The sequence below is a fragment of the Dipodomys spectabilis genome, unplaced genomic scaffold, assembly GCF_019054845.1.
Source record: "Dipodomys spectabilis isolate Male_0828 unplaced genomic scaffold, ASM1905484v1 ptg000148l, whole genome shotgun sequence".
NCBI classification, from domain to species: Eukaryota; Metazoa; Chordata; class Mammalia; order Rodentia; family Heteromyidae; genus Dipodomys; species Dipodomys spectabilis.
The window spans coordinates 5,910,077-5,926,720 of NW_024870825.1; the positions used below are offsets into that span (position 1 = coordinate 5,910,077).

Sequence of the window (16,644 nt, forward strand, 5' to 3'; positions counted from 1 at the left end):
TATTTCCTTTGTACTTTGGTAGTTTTCAGATTTATGTGTGGAAACAACGTATTTTTATTTTTATTCTTCATAAAATAACTAATTTTCCTATAACCTAATTTATACACCAAGACTTTATGGATACAAATTAGGCTTTCAGAAATCATAACATAAGAATAAGATTCTCTTTTATGACTAATACTTTTGTCACTTAAAAGTTAAAGTTTTAAGCACCAAATTGTTTACTCTCCTTGGGCTCTTAAGAGCAAATTACATAAGCCTAATAACTTTTCTCCAGCTTTTTAGAACTATTAACATTTAAATTGGAAAATCTATAGATATGTAACTATCACAAGAATGTTTTCTGTACACTCAAAAGTAAATAAGCTGAGGAAATTTGAATCAGATTTCACATAACAAAACATAATTAAAGTTGATGGGCTTACACCTAAAACCATCTTTTTAAGTTTCAACATTGGCTATTCCACTCACTTGTATGTCTTTGAAAAACTTGCTTTGAATCTTTGCATCCATTTCTTCATCTATAAAATGAATATAGTCCTTCCTGTTCAGGAGTACTATTGCAGATTAATATGCAACATAATATTCAATATGCTACAAGTAAGATTTACTTATCTTTACATTTAATTGTAATGAACATTCTCTCTCTTCCTTCTCTACATTAATAGCTCTTTAATCAGTTTTGTTCCAATAGCACATAGAACAGTGCTTGGTACCATATTTAGTAAAGGTTCAAAAATAAGTAGCACAATCCATGAATGAACCTCGTTAATGTGTGTCACCATGTATTCACTGACCTAATTACTGCACCCACTAAAATTTTTTTTAATTGGATTTCTCGGTATTGGACACTTATTGTTATGAATGCTTTTGTTTCTTAAACTCTCATTGCTCGGGCAGGGAAGTTGGCTCAGTGGTAGAGTGCTTGCCTCACATGCATGAGGCCCTGGGTTCAATTCCTCAGCATCACAGAAACAAAAAAAAAAGCTGGAAGTGGTGCTGTTGCTCAAGTGGTAGGGCACTAGCCTTGAGCTGAAGAGCTGAGAGACAGTACCTGGGTCCAGAGTTCAGTCCCCACGACCAACCAAAAAAAAAAAAAATCTCACTGCTCTTCATTGCTAGTTTTTTAACATAAGATTCCTATGCATTGCTGCACAGTTTCCTTTACACTTGTATTAAAAAGTCTTTTGTATGTCTGCATTTGATCTCCATGCATAACAACTTTAATTCTGCTTCATAAGCATAGCATCTAATTTTCATGCTAGTTTTTCTTTGCAAATACATAATTGAGATTTTATCTTTTTCAGGAATGGGATATGGAGATAGAACAAGCACATTTTGTGGCACTCCTGAATTCCTTGCCCCAGAAGTATTAACAGAAACATCATATACAAGGGCTGTAGATTGGTGGGGCCTTGGTGTACTTATATATGAAATGCTCGTAGGTGAGGTAAGCAGTTGGGAAGAGGGAAGAGGGGAAGAGAAAGATGATTGAAAGAACAAAGCATGTCATATGTAAAGCCACCCCATATGTCTTCTGCATAAGTGAACTTACCTTTTGAAAGGTTTGTAATAAGCTAATAGTTGGTTGTCCTATGGCATCTTTACTAGTTTATGTTACATTTTTATGTTATCTATGTAATATATTTTAAATGCTTTGAAAACAGTTGTTTATGTTTAGGTATCTGATCAAGTCTATAGGAAAATTGTAGGAGACTAGCTTTTTCAGTCAAGGCTATACTCTTATCTACCACATGAGCCACACCTGGCTGTTTACTAGTTAATTGGAGATAAGAATCTGTTGGACTTGTTTCTCAAGGCTGGCTCCAAATCCTGATCCTCAGATCTGTCTCCTGGGTATCTAGGATTATAGATGTGAGCCTTGGCACCCAGCTTAGTTATAATTTTTAAGCGCCCTGGCTATTGAATTTGGAACATTAAATATACATAGTAATGTGTGCTTTCTGAACTCCTTTCAATAGCAATAGCTGCCACTTAGTGCAATCACTGTCTATAATCTAGCTTGCTACTGACTTCGAAAACAAAGCATGTATCTAAATATTCCCCACTGTCCAATAGACAGTTTTAAAATATAGCCAGGTAGATGAGTAAGTGATTTACTGAATGGAATTCAGTAAAAATCTATGATTCTATAAAATATAAAGATTTCAGTAAGAATATATAGCCTTTGGGAAATAGATACATAACCGTTTTGACCTCTTATAATACTTTTTGGTTGTTACTCTACTAGGTTGGTTTTGTTTTTTTTTTTCATGTCTTGAATCTTAATTGTACCTTGAAAAGGTAACATTTTTATTGTATTAAAAATACTTTGAATAAAAATAATTTTGCTGGTTGCTAGTGGCTCATGCTTGTAATCCTAGCTATTCAGAGGCTGAGATCTGAAGATCACAGTTCATAGCCAGGCCAGGAAGGAAAGTCCATGGGACTTTCATCTCCATTTAATCACAGAAAAAGCTGGAAGTGGTGGTGTGGTTCAAGTGGGAGAATGCTAACCTTGAGCAAAAGAAGCTTAGGGGGACAGCACACAGGCCCAGCATTCAAGGTCCACAACCAGCATCAACAACAACAAAAATTATTTTAACTTACCCCAAAATATTTCTTCTTAGTCTCCTTTTCCTGGTGATGATGAAGAGGAAGTCTTCGACAGTATTGTAAATGATGAAGTAAGGTATCCAAGATTCTTATCTACAGAAGCCATTTCCATAATGAGAAGGGTAAGAACTAAATTTAAGCTAATTTTTTTAGCTGAATTGTACCCTAACTAAATCCCCCAACAACAGATCCTCAAAGAAACAACTGCCTGATTAACAAATGGGTAAAGACTTAAAGAGAGACTTCTCTAAAGAGGAAATAAGAATGGCCAATAGACACATGAAGAAATGCTCAACTTCTCTAGCCATAAAAAAAAAATCAAGACAACACTGAGATTCCACCTTACCCAAGCTAGAATGGCTACAATCAAGAAATCTAATAACAACAGATACTGGAGGGGATGTGGCCAAAAGGGAAACCTACTGCATTGGTGGGAGTGTAAACTTGTTCAACCACTCTGGAAAGCAATGTGGAGGTCCCTCAAAAGACTCCACATAAGCTAGCTCCCTTATGACGCAGCAATCCCACTTTTGGGTATTTACCCAAAGGATCACAAACAAGGTCATACCAAAGGTACCAGCACAACCATGTTTATCACAGCATCATTTACCATAGCTAAGATATGGAACCAAACACACACACACACGCACACACACACGCACATGGAAAGACTTGGAAAAAATCATATTAGGTGAAGTAAACCAGGCCCAAAGAAACATAGGTCTCATGTGTCTAGGACAAGCAGAGTAGATTAAAGGGTATGTACATACGACTATATGAGATAATGTTAACCAAAATGTACCTCAAGACAGAGACACAAGAGTTTTGGTTTTTTTTTTTCTTCTCTTTCTTGCTAGTGTTTTTTTTTAATGTACTTACAATACACTATGTGATTCTTTTGTTTCTATTCTATGTTCTCCCCCCACGGTATAACCCCTGTTTTCACTGGATTTGATGCTGGTGCTCTGCACCTTCTATATATATATTTGTAATTTGGGGAGGAGAAGGGATATTGCAGAACGCTTAAATTAGGATGCAGGCTGACCCATTGTGATGATGAGATGTACAGGACACTATATTGAAAACAAATTTTAGAATTTCGGGGGTAGGGGGATGGAGGACTTGGGGAGGTGGGGAGGGAAGTGATGGTAGGGGGATAATAAAAAGAAGGAGATAACAAAAAAAATTTAACTATCAATTTAGATACTCAAATCTTACTGAAGAATGTGAGAAAACTTTGCTTTTGTATGTTACATAAACCTTTAATATTTTAATTTCTTTAATAAATAGAAAAAAATATAATTAAAAAAAAGAATTGTACCCTAGTGGTCACATGGAACCAGTATTAACTTGTTCTAAAACTGGACAAATGTACATCCATAAAAGACAAATATAGACTAGTCTCTTTGACATACATAGACACAGGTCAAGTGGTAAACAGCCACCTGCAAAAGCTGATCAAGAGAACATAAGCCCTGAGTTCAAGACCCACTACCAGCACCAATGTTTTTTAACATTTTAAAATTATTATTACAAAGGTGATGTACGGAGGGGTTATAGTCACGTAAGTAAGGTAAAGAATACATTTCTTTTTGGACAATGTCACCCCTTCCCTCACTCTCCTAGTTTCCCCCCTCCATAACCGCCCCCCCACCCCTCCCCACACACACAAATTATATAGTTCATTTTCAATATAACAGCACCATTTTTTTTTTTCGGTTATGGGGTTTGAACTCTGGGCCTGGGCGCTGTCCCTCAGCTCTTCAGCACAGAGCTAGTGTTCAACCACTTGAGCCACAGCACCACTTCTGGTTTTCTGAGTGGTTTATTAGATAAGAGTCTCTTGGGCTGGGTGCCAGGGCTCACCCCTGTAATCCTAGCTACTCAGGAGGCTGAGATCTGAGGATAGCGGTTCAAAGCCAGCCCGGGCAGGAAAGTCTATAAACTCTTATCTCCAATAAACCACCCCGAAAACCAGAAGTGGCGCCGTAGCTCAAGTGGTAGAGCGCCATAGCTCAAGTGGTAGAGCGCCATAGCTCAAGTGGTAGAGTGCTAGCCTTGATCTGAAGAGCTGAGGGACAGCGCTCAGGCCCAGAGTTCAAGCCTTGCAACCAACCAAAAAAAAGTCTCTTGGGGCTGGGAAGGTGGCTCAGTGGTAGAGCGCTTGCCTTGCATGCCTGAGGCCCTGGGTTCGATTCCTCAGCACCACATAAGCAAAAAGAAAAAAGCTGGAAGTGGCGCTGTGGCTCAAGTGGTAGAGCGCTATCCTTGAGCTGAAGAGCTGAGGGACAGCGCCCAGGCCCAGAGTTCAGGCCCCACAACCAGACCCCCCCCCCCCAAAAAAAAAAAAAGTCTCTTGGCCTTTCCTGCCCAGGTTGGCTTTGAACTATGATCCTCAGATCTCAGCCTCCTGAGTAGCTAGGATTAGAGGCATGAGCGACCAGCACCCAGCTGACAGCACTAAATTTTTTAAAAAAGAAAAAATAAATCAGGAACCATTTGTAACTCAAATTGAGTAGCTCATTAAAAAGATCACACACCTTGATTTAGTTAAGTTGGTTTCATTCCAGTAATACAAAGATGATTTAACAGTTTAATATATGTAAACCAATAAATGCACCATATCACATAGGATAATGAAGAAGGAAGAGAGAGAGAGAGAGTGACAGAAGGAAATCATTGAATAAAAGAAACCTCTTCAAGGGCAAAGAACTTGTTATTACTCCTTTCAAATATTGTAATGAGAAGTAAAGAGTAAAATAAAGTAGAATAAAAATAAACTTAATGATTTCAGATTGGACACAATCTGAAGTTTATTTTATTTTAATGGTTTTAACTGGTTTTTTGTTTTGCTATATTAGCTGTTAAGAAGAAATCCAGAAAGGCGCCTTGGAGCTGGTGAGAAGGATGCAGAGGATGTAAAAAAGCACCCATTTTTTCGGGTAAGAATTCAAGATTTTTATGTAAATATATATGTGGATATCTCTAGCACAATTACGAGTAGTAAGCCTGGTCATTTTGTGTTTTGTAATACAGCTAGTTGATTGGAATGCCCTAATAGACAAAAAAGTCAAGCCTCCATTTGTACCTACCATCAGAGGCCGGGAAGATGTTAGTAATTTTGATGATGAATTTACCTCAGAAGCACCTATTCTTACTCCACCTCGAGAACCAAGGATACTTTCGGAAGAGGAACAAGAAATGTTCAGAGATTTCGACTACATTGCTGATTGGTGTTAAGTTCCTGGACACTGTGAAAACAAGCAGACTGACTTAACTCAGAAGAAGACCTCTAACAAATAGCATCCCTTCTTTTGCTCTCTGTGCCACCAACAGCTTCTATGGGTTTGTTTTGTTTTCAGAAAACACATGAAGATTTGTGCAAAAGTACTATTTTAATAATTTCTTGAAAACAGGCTTCATAGTGTTTTCAACATGAATCTGAGCACTGGAAAGAGTTTCATGGCATTTAGGCTGAATGAAAATTGGTCTTGAAAATCCATTACAAATAAATACTTTTGGATCATTACTCTTAAAAAGAAGAACAGACGCTCTTTCACAGTCTCTCCCTATCATTACCATAAGCCTGCCTTAAGTGAAAGGAGTATTAATTTTCTTTTTTTTCAGAATGGAATTAGTAGTGTTTGGAATGCTATTATGATTCACATAAAATATGATTGTCTAAGGCAATGCTCTTAATTTTTTAAAGAAATTACTATAATAACAAAATATAGTGACAGTTTATACACCTTTGATGGCTTGATCTTTTTGAAAAACACAATGAATTGTTATCTTTTGTAACTTTTCTACATTTATCAGGAGAAAAAATTTTATTTGCCTTATCTTTACCAACTATGTAACAGAGCTTTCAAACAAAGCTACTTGCCAAATAATTTTTTATTAAAGATGCTGACAGACTGGAACATCAGCATTTACTTAAAATATTAAGAAAGAGAACCAATATATTGTATGTGATACTCATCTCAAAGTGTAAACACCAAGTATGTCCAGTCATTTTCCAAAATCAGTGACCCTGAAAATCCCTTTTTTGATATGCATTCTACAATATCACCCTAGGTCATCTTATTCTGTGTCTGCTGTAGAAGGGAACTATATCTTGGTTTCTTTGTATACATACATGCTGTGAACATGTATCTGTACAGGTTGTAATGTATTCTGTGTTGTAGGCTTATTTAATTTCACTACTTCATCACTTTTGTACAGTGGCCAAGCAGACACCTCAAACTACAGCATTTATATTAAGTGCATTTGTACATTTTTGGGCCACTGGATCCAGGTTTTATATTGGCAGTTACTGAGGGCAAAAGCAATATATTGTAACAGAATGTATAAGTATTTTTGATAAAACAGTCTATATTTTATAAAAAATATTATAACACTAAAGCTGTACCTCAAAAGTCTCAAAAACAATTTGATCACATACTTTTTACAACTTTTCAGTAGATAGATTTGTGGTTTTTTAATTACCTTTATTGGCTGTCCTTTTGTAAATCATGACTTTTTCTCTTGCCTAGAATTGGGGGAGTGATCAATTTATTTGGTTCCCCTTCTAGTCTAGGATTTCATTTGTTTTCCCCAGTTCAGTAATAGCATCTTTGATCCTGTGCTTATTAGCATATTACAGTTATTATACCTCAGGAATATCAAGTTGGTAACTAACTATACTGAATTAACAAATTACAGTGAGCTCATCTCTTTAAAACTGTTTAAATACGGAGAAAAACCTGAACAAATACTGATTTATGAAGAGGTAAGCTTAAAATATTTTTATATATTTAAGCCTTTCTAGGTTATATTGGCATGTTTTTACTCTGCTCTGAGAACAATTAAATGTGTGCAGAGATAATGCCTTCTAAATTGATTATTACCCAAGATCCTTTTGGAGACAAATTTATAAAAATAATAATACGTTGTTTAAAGTTACTTTAAAATGCCGGCTAATTTCCTTGGAAAAGATAATAAGGAATTTAGTGTAATTGTATGGCTTTAGTTTAACAGTGTTGATACAAATTAAAATGAAACACTAAATACTTTTGAGGTACAGTTTGTTCACCTTTGCTGGTTCTGAATTATGCATACAAAGCAATGTCTAAAGTGGACTTTTAACATTAAAAACTGACAGCGTTTTATAACTACACAATGTACAGAAATTTTTTAATTGAAGTCAATCACTAAAAATTTAGAGGGTGGGATATATTCACATAATTAAGCTAAAGAAAGCACTAATTTTTTCTGTAGTTTTAAATATATATATATATTAGTGATACTGAAAATTTTAAGAATGTAAATATATTTTGGTATTACTATACATGTATGTGACTGCTCAGCACTTTGTAAGGATATTAGGATATTTTAGATTGGTACACTATGCATTCAAATGAAATGTGCCTTTTTATGTCATTCTAAGAAAAAAGTGTTTTGCAGTCATAAATTACCACAAATGCACAAATTAAAGTTTAAATAGATTGAAATATATAACTTTGGTTTTAATTATTATTTCCTTCTAAAAATTTACTAGTAATTAAAGTATTTATTAGCTTTATTGTGTTCAAGATCTTTTTATAAAAAAGCAACCTTTTAGCTAGTACTTTTTGGGCTGGGGAAGTGTAAACACATAACAATTCAAAACATATTATCTACTGAGAAAAAATGGGGAAATTCATATTTTACTTCTGTATAGTCAATAGTCCTTTCATTCAGTAAATATTTATGGATGGCTCACAATCAATAGACACAGAACAGTGCAATTTTTTTAGTCTTACTTAAAAATTGCAAATGGAATATGATAAAAATTTAAAATATTCCATGTTCTCTCTGTAACACAAATTGAGGCTTTAATGAAATTTTTCTTTTCTTTCCCCATCCCAACCTTGTCAGTAGCTCTCATTGAGATTCCTTATGCCTCTTTATATACAGTATATTTTGCTATTTTTCATCCTTAGTCATTCCCTTTTGTTTCTCCCCTCCTCCTCAGTCCTCTAAACAGTCTCATAGTTCAGATCATGTCCTGTGTGTGAATATTGTAAGTATGTACATTTGTGTGTACATACACATATGTATGTGTATATATATGCAGTTACACACATCAGTATATTTATATCCATAAACATATGCCCTTTAGGATTTAGCTTTCATAAATGAGTGGATGCATACAATATTTGGTTTGGCTTGTTCAATATCCAGTTCCATCCACTTTCCTGCAAAAGACTTAAATCTCACTGTTCTTTATATCTGAGTAATCCTCCACAGTATATGTATCATATTTTCTTCATCCATTCATCAGTTGTTAGGCATCTCAGCTGAACCACAACTTAGCTTTTGTGAACAGAAATACAATAAATAAACATGCTTATGCAGGTATCTTTCTTCTATGTAGATACTCCTTTGGAAATATGCCCAACAGTGGTCTGACAAGATCATAAAGTAGGTCTATTTTAGGGTTTTTATAAAAACTTCCATACTAATTTCCATAGTGGTTTATTGCATTTGCCCTTCAACGGGTTTTATGGAACACACACACACACACACACACCCAACGGGGTTTATGGAACACACACACACACACACACACACACCAGCTAATGTTTGCTTTTTATTGTTTTCTTGTTGATTGTCATTGTGACTGACTGGAATGAGGTGGAATCTTAGTTTGCATTTTCTTTGTGGCTGAGAATAAAAAAACATTTCTTCATGCATCTGTTAGCTGTTTACCCTTCTAAGAACTGTCTGATCAATTTGTTTGCCCATTTATTAATTGGATTATTTATCCTTCTGTTGTTTAATTTTTTTAGCTCTTTGTATATTTTGCATTTTAATCCTTTACCTGTTTAGTGACTGGGGAAGATTTTCTTTCATTCTTTGGGTTGTCTGTTGTTTCTGGTTATTGTTCCTTACCATGCAGAAAACTTTTAATTTGATGTAGTCCCATGTGTCAGTTCTTATTTTCTGGGAAATAATTAGCTGTGCCTAAATAACTCCCAGAGTTTATTATGTATTTTCCTGTAGATTTAAATTTTTAGGTCTTAGTTTGAGTTCTTTTTTTTTGCAGGGGGGGGTGGGTCCGGTTGTGGGGCCTGAACTCTGGGCCTGGGCACTGTCCCTCAGCTCTTCAGCTCAAGGCTAGCACTCTACCACTTGAGCCACAGTGCCACTTCCAGCTTTTTTCTTTTTGCTTATGTGGTGCTGAGGAATCAAACCCAGGGCCTCATGCATGCAAGGTAAGCGCTCTACCACTGAGCCACCTTCCCAACCCTAGTTTGAGTTCTTTAAACCATTTGATGTTCATTTTTGAACAGGGGATAGATATAGGTCTACTTTTAGTCACTTGCATGTAGATATCCAGTTTAACCAGTACCATTTTGGAATAGGCTAGCCTTCCTCCGTGTATGTGTTTGTGTTCTTTGTCAAAAATTTGGTATTTGTAGCCGGATATCAATGGCTTATGCCTAACTCCTCAGAAAGCAGAGACCTGGAGGATCACAATTCAAAGCCACCCAAACAGAAAAGTCTGAGACAATCGATTTCCAGTTAAGAAGCAAAAAGTCATCTGGAGATTAGGTTCAAGTAGTAGAGTGCTAGTTGTGTACAACTAAGCCAAAGCTTGTGGCACTCTATTCAAGCCTCTATACTGGCATACACCCACATACACAAAAATATTAGATGGTAATAGCTGTGTAGTTTTATTCCTGGGTCTTTTATTCTCTTCCATTGGTCTTACCTGTTTTTTGTTTAACAGTTTTGTTTGTTTTTCTATTACCATACTGTTTTTGTTACCTTGGCTCTGTAGTATAATTTGAATAGTGGTATTATAATACCACCAGCATTGCTCTTTTGATTCAGAATTACTTTTGCTATTCAGGGACTTAAGTTTTTAGATTTTTTTTTATTTCTGTGAAGAATGTAACACTAATTTTGGTGGAAATTACATTAAATCTGTATACTTTTTAGTAGTATGGCTACTTTCATATGATACTAATTCTGCCCATCTGTGAGCAAGGGTGAGGGGAGTCTTTCTGTCTTTTGGTATCTTCAGTTTCTTTCTTGAAGGTTTTACAGTTGTCATTGTAGAATTCTTTCACTTCCTTGGTTAAGCTTATACCTAGCTATCATATTGTTTTGAAGATATTGTGAATGCAGTTGTTTTCCAGATGTCTTTCTCAGACTATATACCACTGTTGGTATATAGAAAAGTTACTTTTGCTGGGGACTGGTGGCTCATGCCTGTACCCTAGCTACTCAGGAGGCTGAGATCTGAGGATTGCGATTCAAAGCCAGCCTGGACAGGAAAGGCCATGAGACTTTTATCTCAAATAAACTACTCAGAAAACTGGAAGTGGCCTTTTGGTTCAAGTGGTAGAGTGTTAGCCTTGAGCTAAAGAGCTGAGGGTCAGCACGCAGGCCCAGAGTTCAAGCCCCATGACCAACCAAAAAAAAAAGAAGAAAGATATTTTTGAGTGTTAATTTTATTTCCTGCTAGGCTGCTGCAGATTGGGGTAGGATAAGGGTATGATTTGACATCTCTACTATTTGAGTCCCTTTGATTTGTTTTTCTTGCCTTATAGTTCTGGCTAGGAAATCCAATACTATATTGAATAAGAGTAGACACACTTAGTTCATTCCTGCTTTTGGAAGAAATGACTTCTCTTTTTCTGTCATGTATAGCTTTTATTATGATCAGGTGCATTCCTTCTGTATCTAGTTTCTTTAAATGTGCTTATCAAGAAAGGATGCTGAATTTTGCCAAGCTTTCTGCATCAGTTGATAGGATCATGTAAATGTTGTCCTTCATTCTTTTCCTCTGCCTCATGTTTATTGATTGACATATGTTGGAACATCCTTGGATCCCTGTGATAAAAGCAACTTGATCAAGGTGTATGACTTTTTTTGGTGTCAGTCTTCAACTTGAATTCAGAGCTTGGGCGCTGTCTGTCCTTTTTCACTCTAGGCTTGCACTCTGCTACTTGAGCCACGGCTCCACTGTGGGACTTTTGGTTGTTAATTGGAAATAAGTCTCACAGACTTTACTGCCTAGGTTGCCTTCAAGCTGCCATCTCCAGATCTCAGCTTTCTGAGTAGTTAGGAATAGAGCTGGTGTACCTTTTTAATATGTTCTTGAATTTGTTTTACAAACATTTTCTTGAGAATATCTGCATCTTTCTTCACTAAAGAGACTGGTCTACAATTCTCTTTTTGGTGTGTTCTTGGCTGATTTGGGAATACATGTTACACCGACTTTACTGAATGAGTTTGGTACCATTCCTTCCTTTCGTTCCTTTAGGTAGGCACTCAAAAGTTACAAACTTTTCTTGTTAGTACTGTCATTGCTATATCCTTTCTCTTGGGAAATTTTCTGCTATTATCTTTACAGATTATCGCTATACTTCCTTCTTCTATATTCATGATTCATAGTTTTTGTCTTTTGACTATATCCCAGGGTTCTTGCAGATTTTGTTTCAGTGCCTTTCACTGATTGATATAATAGTCCCATTTTGTCTCCTATCTTTGATACTCTATACTTGTTCTGTTCTCTTAGCTCAGATTTCAATTGAGTTTTTAATAAAGCCTATTGAGCTCTTTATTTCCAAGATTTCAATTTTTTCTTCAGGATTTCTGTTATCTTTATTGAATTCTTCATATTATGTATTTTATTTCATTCAGATCTTTGACATCTTTTTCACTTGTTACTCATATGGTTGCATTCTCTTTTAATCCATTCAGCTTCTTGTATATTTCATCTTTCATTTTCATTTTTGTCATTTTGGAATTCATTAAAATTTCTCTTTAATTAGTATCTCTTAAATCCTTTATTATGTATTTGTTAGCTTTTGAGAAAGACATGCTGTCTTGTTTACTCATGAGTTTTATGATATTTTACTGGGATTTACATATCGGGAGCCTTCTCTTTAGGTTAAGATTTTAATCTCCTGTTTCCTTTTGGTTTATGACTTTTCAGAGACTTCTTAAGATTAAGCAGTGGATGGTTTATGATGTATTTTTTGTTACTAGATTGAAGAGTATGGTTCAGTATTCAAGGGCAGCCAGCTACCTTGTATAAGAGCAAACAAAAAACAGTACGTTTAGATAGTCCCTTCAATGACCACATATATTAAAATTCTGAGTTATTATATAACTAGTTATGTATAAAATGTTCATGGATCTAACAATAGTTCAAATTTTAAGTTGAACAGTTAAAGGCAATAGAGAACCAGAGAACTGAAAGATACATGAAAAATGAGTCCCAAATACATCAAAAAGATAAAATATAAGAAGGAGGTTTAAAAACTTGTAGATTGCCAGGTGCCAGTGGCTCAAGCCTATAATCCTAGCTACTCAGGAGGCTGAGATCTGAAGATCACAATTCAGAGCCAGGCCAGGCAGGAAAGGCTATTGGGACTCTTATCTCTAATTAACCACCAGAAAAATAGAAAAGGAGCTGTGGCTTAAAGTGGTAGAGTACTAGCCTTGATCAACAAAGCTCAGGGACAGCACCCAGGCCCTGAGTTCAAGTCCCACAACTGACAAAAAGATACATAATGGCTACAAGTTGTCCAGAGATTATGAAAAATAAGTATAATATTCTCTCAACAATGTGAATTATAAATGAATCTATGCATAAAACCATTTTAATGAAGTGTAGACTACCAAAGAAAAATGTTTGAAACTACCCAGAAGAAGAATCTATACTCACACAGAGAAAGACTAACACCTGAGTTCTCAACAGCAGCAATGGAGTATGGCCTGCTGCTTGCTGGTAAGCAAATGTAAACCTTGAATTATGAGCTGGGCACTGGTGGCTCACGCCTGAAATCCTAGCTACTCAGGAGGCTGAGATCTGTGTATCACAGTTCATAGCTAGCCAAGGCAGGGAAGTCCGTGAGACTTTTATCTCCAGTAAACCATCAGAAAACTGGAAGTGGCATTGTGGCTCAAACAGTAGAGCACTCGCCTTGAGCTGAAGAGCGCAGGGACAGCGCCCAAGCCCATAGTTCAAGCCCCACGACCGATGACAAAAAAACCCTAGAATTAGGTTGAAAGTAAGAACTGTGAGAATAAGCAAATACTACTTTTAAAGGAGTATTTATTATCATGAGTGCTACTCTACTATTCTAAAAGATATGCTTTAAGGAGGAAAATAATCTTAGAAGGATGGTAAAAGATATAATAAAGTTTTATGGACAAATGGTAAAACAACTAAGGGAATGCTTGGATTATTTTTTCAAGTTAATGCAAACTCTGGATAGAGTAGTAAGGTATAGTGAATCAGAACTAAAGATTTCTGCAGTTATTGTTAGGATGCCAAAACACCAATTAACTTTAGGCTTTAGTTAAAATGGTATTATAAAATATCAAAGATAATCACTAAACATATAGTTCATGTAAAATCCAAAGTATGGGCTGGAGGCATGGCTCAAGTGGTAGAGAACTAGCTGTGAGCAAACAGAGTGAGAATATGAGGCCCTGAGATCAACCTCTGCTATAGATGGAAAAAAAAATCATAAAGTCCAAACTATAAAATGGTACAAATTAATTTAAGTAAACTAATGTAAGTAGAGCAAACCCACAAATTTAAAAGTTTGTCCAATTAGGTTTTATGAACAAAGATTATATCTGAAAAAAAAAACGAAGATAATAAATGGAGAGAGGCTGGGAAGTAGCTTATTGGTAGAATGCTTGCCTAGCATGCATGAAGCCCTGGGTTCAATTCCTCAGTACCATATAAACAGAAAAAGCCGGAAGTGGCACTGTGGCTCAGGTGGTCAAAAGAAGCCCAAGGACAGTAACCAGACTGGCTAAATAGAGAAATTTAAGGTAAAAAGCATGAGGAAGGGCTGGGCATGTAGCTTAGCAGTAAAATTCTTACCTGGGTTTGGTGCCAAAAACGTAGAGGAAAAATTGAGCCATAAATTACAAAAAGTTAAGAGTATAGTTAAATAACATTTTCTAACAATTAAGCAAAAAAGTTTTTATATACAGTGTTATTTGTGTATATGAAAAACTATAGTTTAAACTGGTCAAAGGAAGAACAGATGCTAGTAATAAATAGCTGGATTTAGTTAAAAAAAAAAAAAAAAAAAGAACTAAAACAGATACAGCAAAAGTAGTATGTCCATGGAACTTAGTAAACCAAATGCCTATTAGCAAAAGGAAGGTTGAAAATGTATCAAAATGTTCAGCTTATGATAGGACAAGGGAATAACTCAAAATCAACAATAAAACATAGAAAAGACAGAAGAGTCTATCTTTAAAATGCTAACAAAATAGCCAAAGCTCTGGAAAAGTAGTAAAAAAGGCATAAATACTGTTGGAAGTCTTTTTACAAAGAAAGCACTGGCTTATATAGTTTTACAAGCAAATTCTTCCAAACCTTCAAGAGATTATTTGAAGTTTATTAGAAGATTTACAGATAATGGCAAAATATATCTCCAGACTAAGAAATTAGTATAACTTTTTTTAATGAGGATAGCACATTACTAGCAGATCAGATTCAGAACTATCTACTAAAGATACTAAAAGATATCCCACTAGCAAACTGCTTATTCCAGGAATGCAGATGTAACATAATATTAGAGAGTCTGGAATGTCATTTGCCATATTGGCAGATAGAAGAAGAAATAATAGATTATGGTAGAGCTGATTCCTGACTTTTGAAAAACAGGAGTTTTTTAATCTAACAAAAGGTGATATTAAAACAAAAAACTAAATCCAATGAAGACCTCCTCTGGAGGAACTTTGGAATTTCTCCGTCTTAAATTACAAGTAAATTTGCTCATTACTGCCTTTTTAACATTAAACTCAGCTACTCAGTGGTGTAAGATTCAAGAAATGGCTATTTGCAGATAATGCTCTTACTTAGGAAATTTAAAAGTTGAAAGTTTGCTAAGAACAATAGTCTACTCAAGATGCTAAGTATAAAATGACACAGAAGTTGTGTCTATGCACCATCATCAAAAAACTCAGAGACAAGAGACAAAGCTAGCAGCAAATGTTCAAGGGTGGGCGCTGGTGGTAGCTCAAGGCTTAATCCTAGCTAATCAGGAGGCTGAGATGTGAGGACTGCAGTTTGAAGCCAGCCTGAGCGAGATAGTCTTTTAAACTCATCTCTAAAGTGGAGTTGTGGATCAAGTAGTAGAGTACCACCCTTAAGCATAAAAGATCAGGACCAGAACAACAACAACAAAAAAATAAAAGATCTTCAAGACAAGAATAAAAATCTTTTATTGGGAGACAAAGTGTAGAAATATCATTTATGAATGATGTCAAATTTCCTCAAGTTTCTCTGTGAAGTCTGGGTAACTCCAACCATGAATCCAGTAAATCTTGTAGGTCTTCATCAGCTCAGTCTAGCTTTATGTAGAAGAGCTAAGGATCAACAATAGTTGATCATTAATGAATTCCTGAGGAACAAGAAAGGAGATGAGAAAATTTTACCTACCAGATACCAAGACTTGGTATGCATTTCACATATAACAGAGGGAGCAGAACAGACTTACATGTTTCTGGAAGGTTAATATATAAAAAGTGCATTAAGAAAATATTTTCTTAATTCAGTAAAGCTCCTACAAAGAGCTTGGATAATTGTATGAGCTTGGAAAATTCTAAGTCCACAGGGAAATGGGTAAAGAAAGTGAGTATCTGTGCTATACCATGTGTAAAATTTTCAAATAAGTTATATGAAATATAAAAAAAAACTTAAAACTGATGATCTATTTACAGCAGAAGGAAATGTTAACATGCAAGAAAGATGGATAAATTTAGCTATAATAGATCTGGGCTTCTATTTATTCTGAAGACAAGGCATAAGCTGCAAGAATTTCCTTTACAGGTATATAGAGAAAGAATAAAAAATAAATTGGAAAGATCAAATATATCAACACATGTCACATGAACAATAATCATACCCAATCTGTAGAGTAACAAAATCACAGATCAGATACAAATAATCTTGCCCCATTGAATCATTAAACATTTGATTAAAATTTTGAACATATCAAGTGGTAGAGAACAGTG

General features: G+C 35.4%; 1 protein-coding gene across 1 annotated transcript in view; it reads left to right on the forward strand.

The window, feature by feature from the left end:
- The window catches only part of Pkn2 (protein kinase N2), a 114,463-nt gene extending 106,284 nt beyond the window's left edge, over positions 1–8,179 (forward strand). The window contains exons 19-22 of the mRNA XM_042692257.1: positions 1,308–1,450; positions 2,631–2,738; positions 5,478–5,558; positions 5,653–8,179. Of these exons, the coding sequence (XP_042548191.1) occupies positions 1,308–1,450; positions 2,631–2,738; positions 5,478–5,558; positions 5,653–5,856 (536 nt within the window). The 3' untranslated portion in view covers positions 5,857–8,179. The remainder of the gene's footprint in view (positions 1–1,307; positions 1,451–2,630; positions 2,739–5,477; positions 5,559–5,652) is intronic.
- The last annotated feature ends 8,465 nt before the right edge of the window (positions 8,180–16,644 follow it).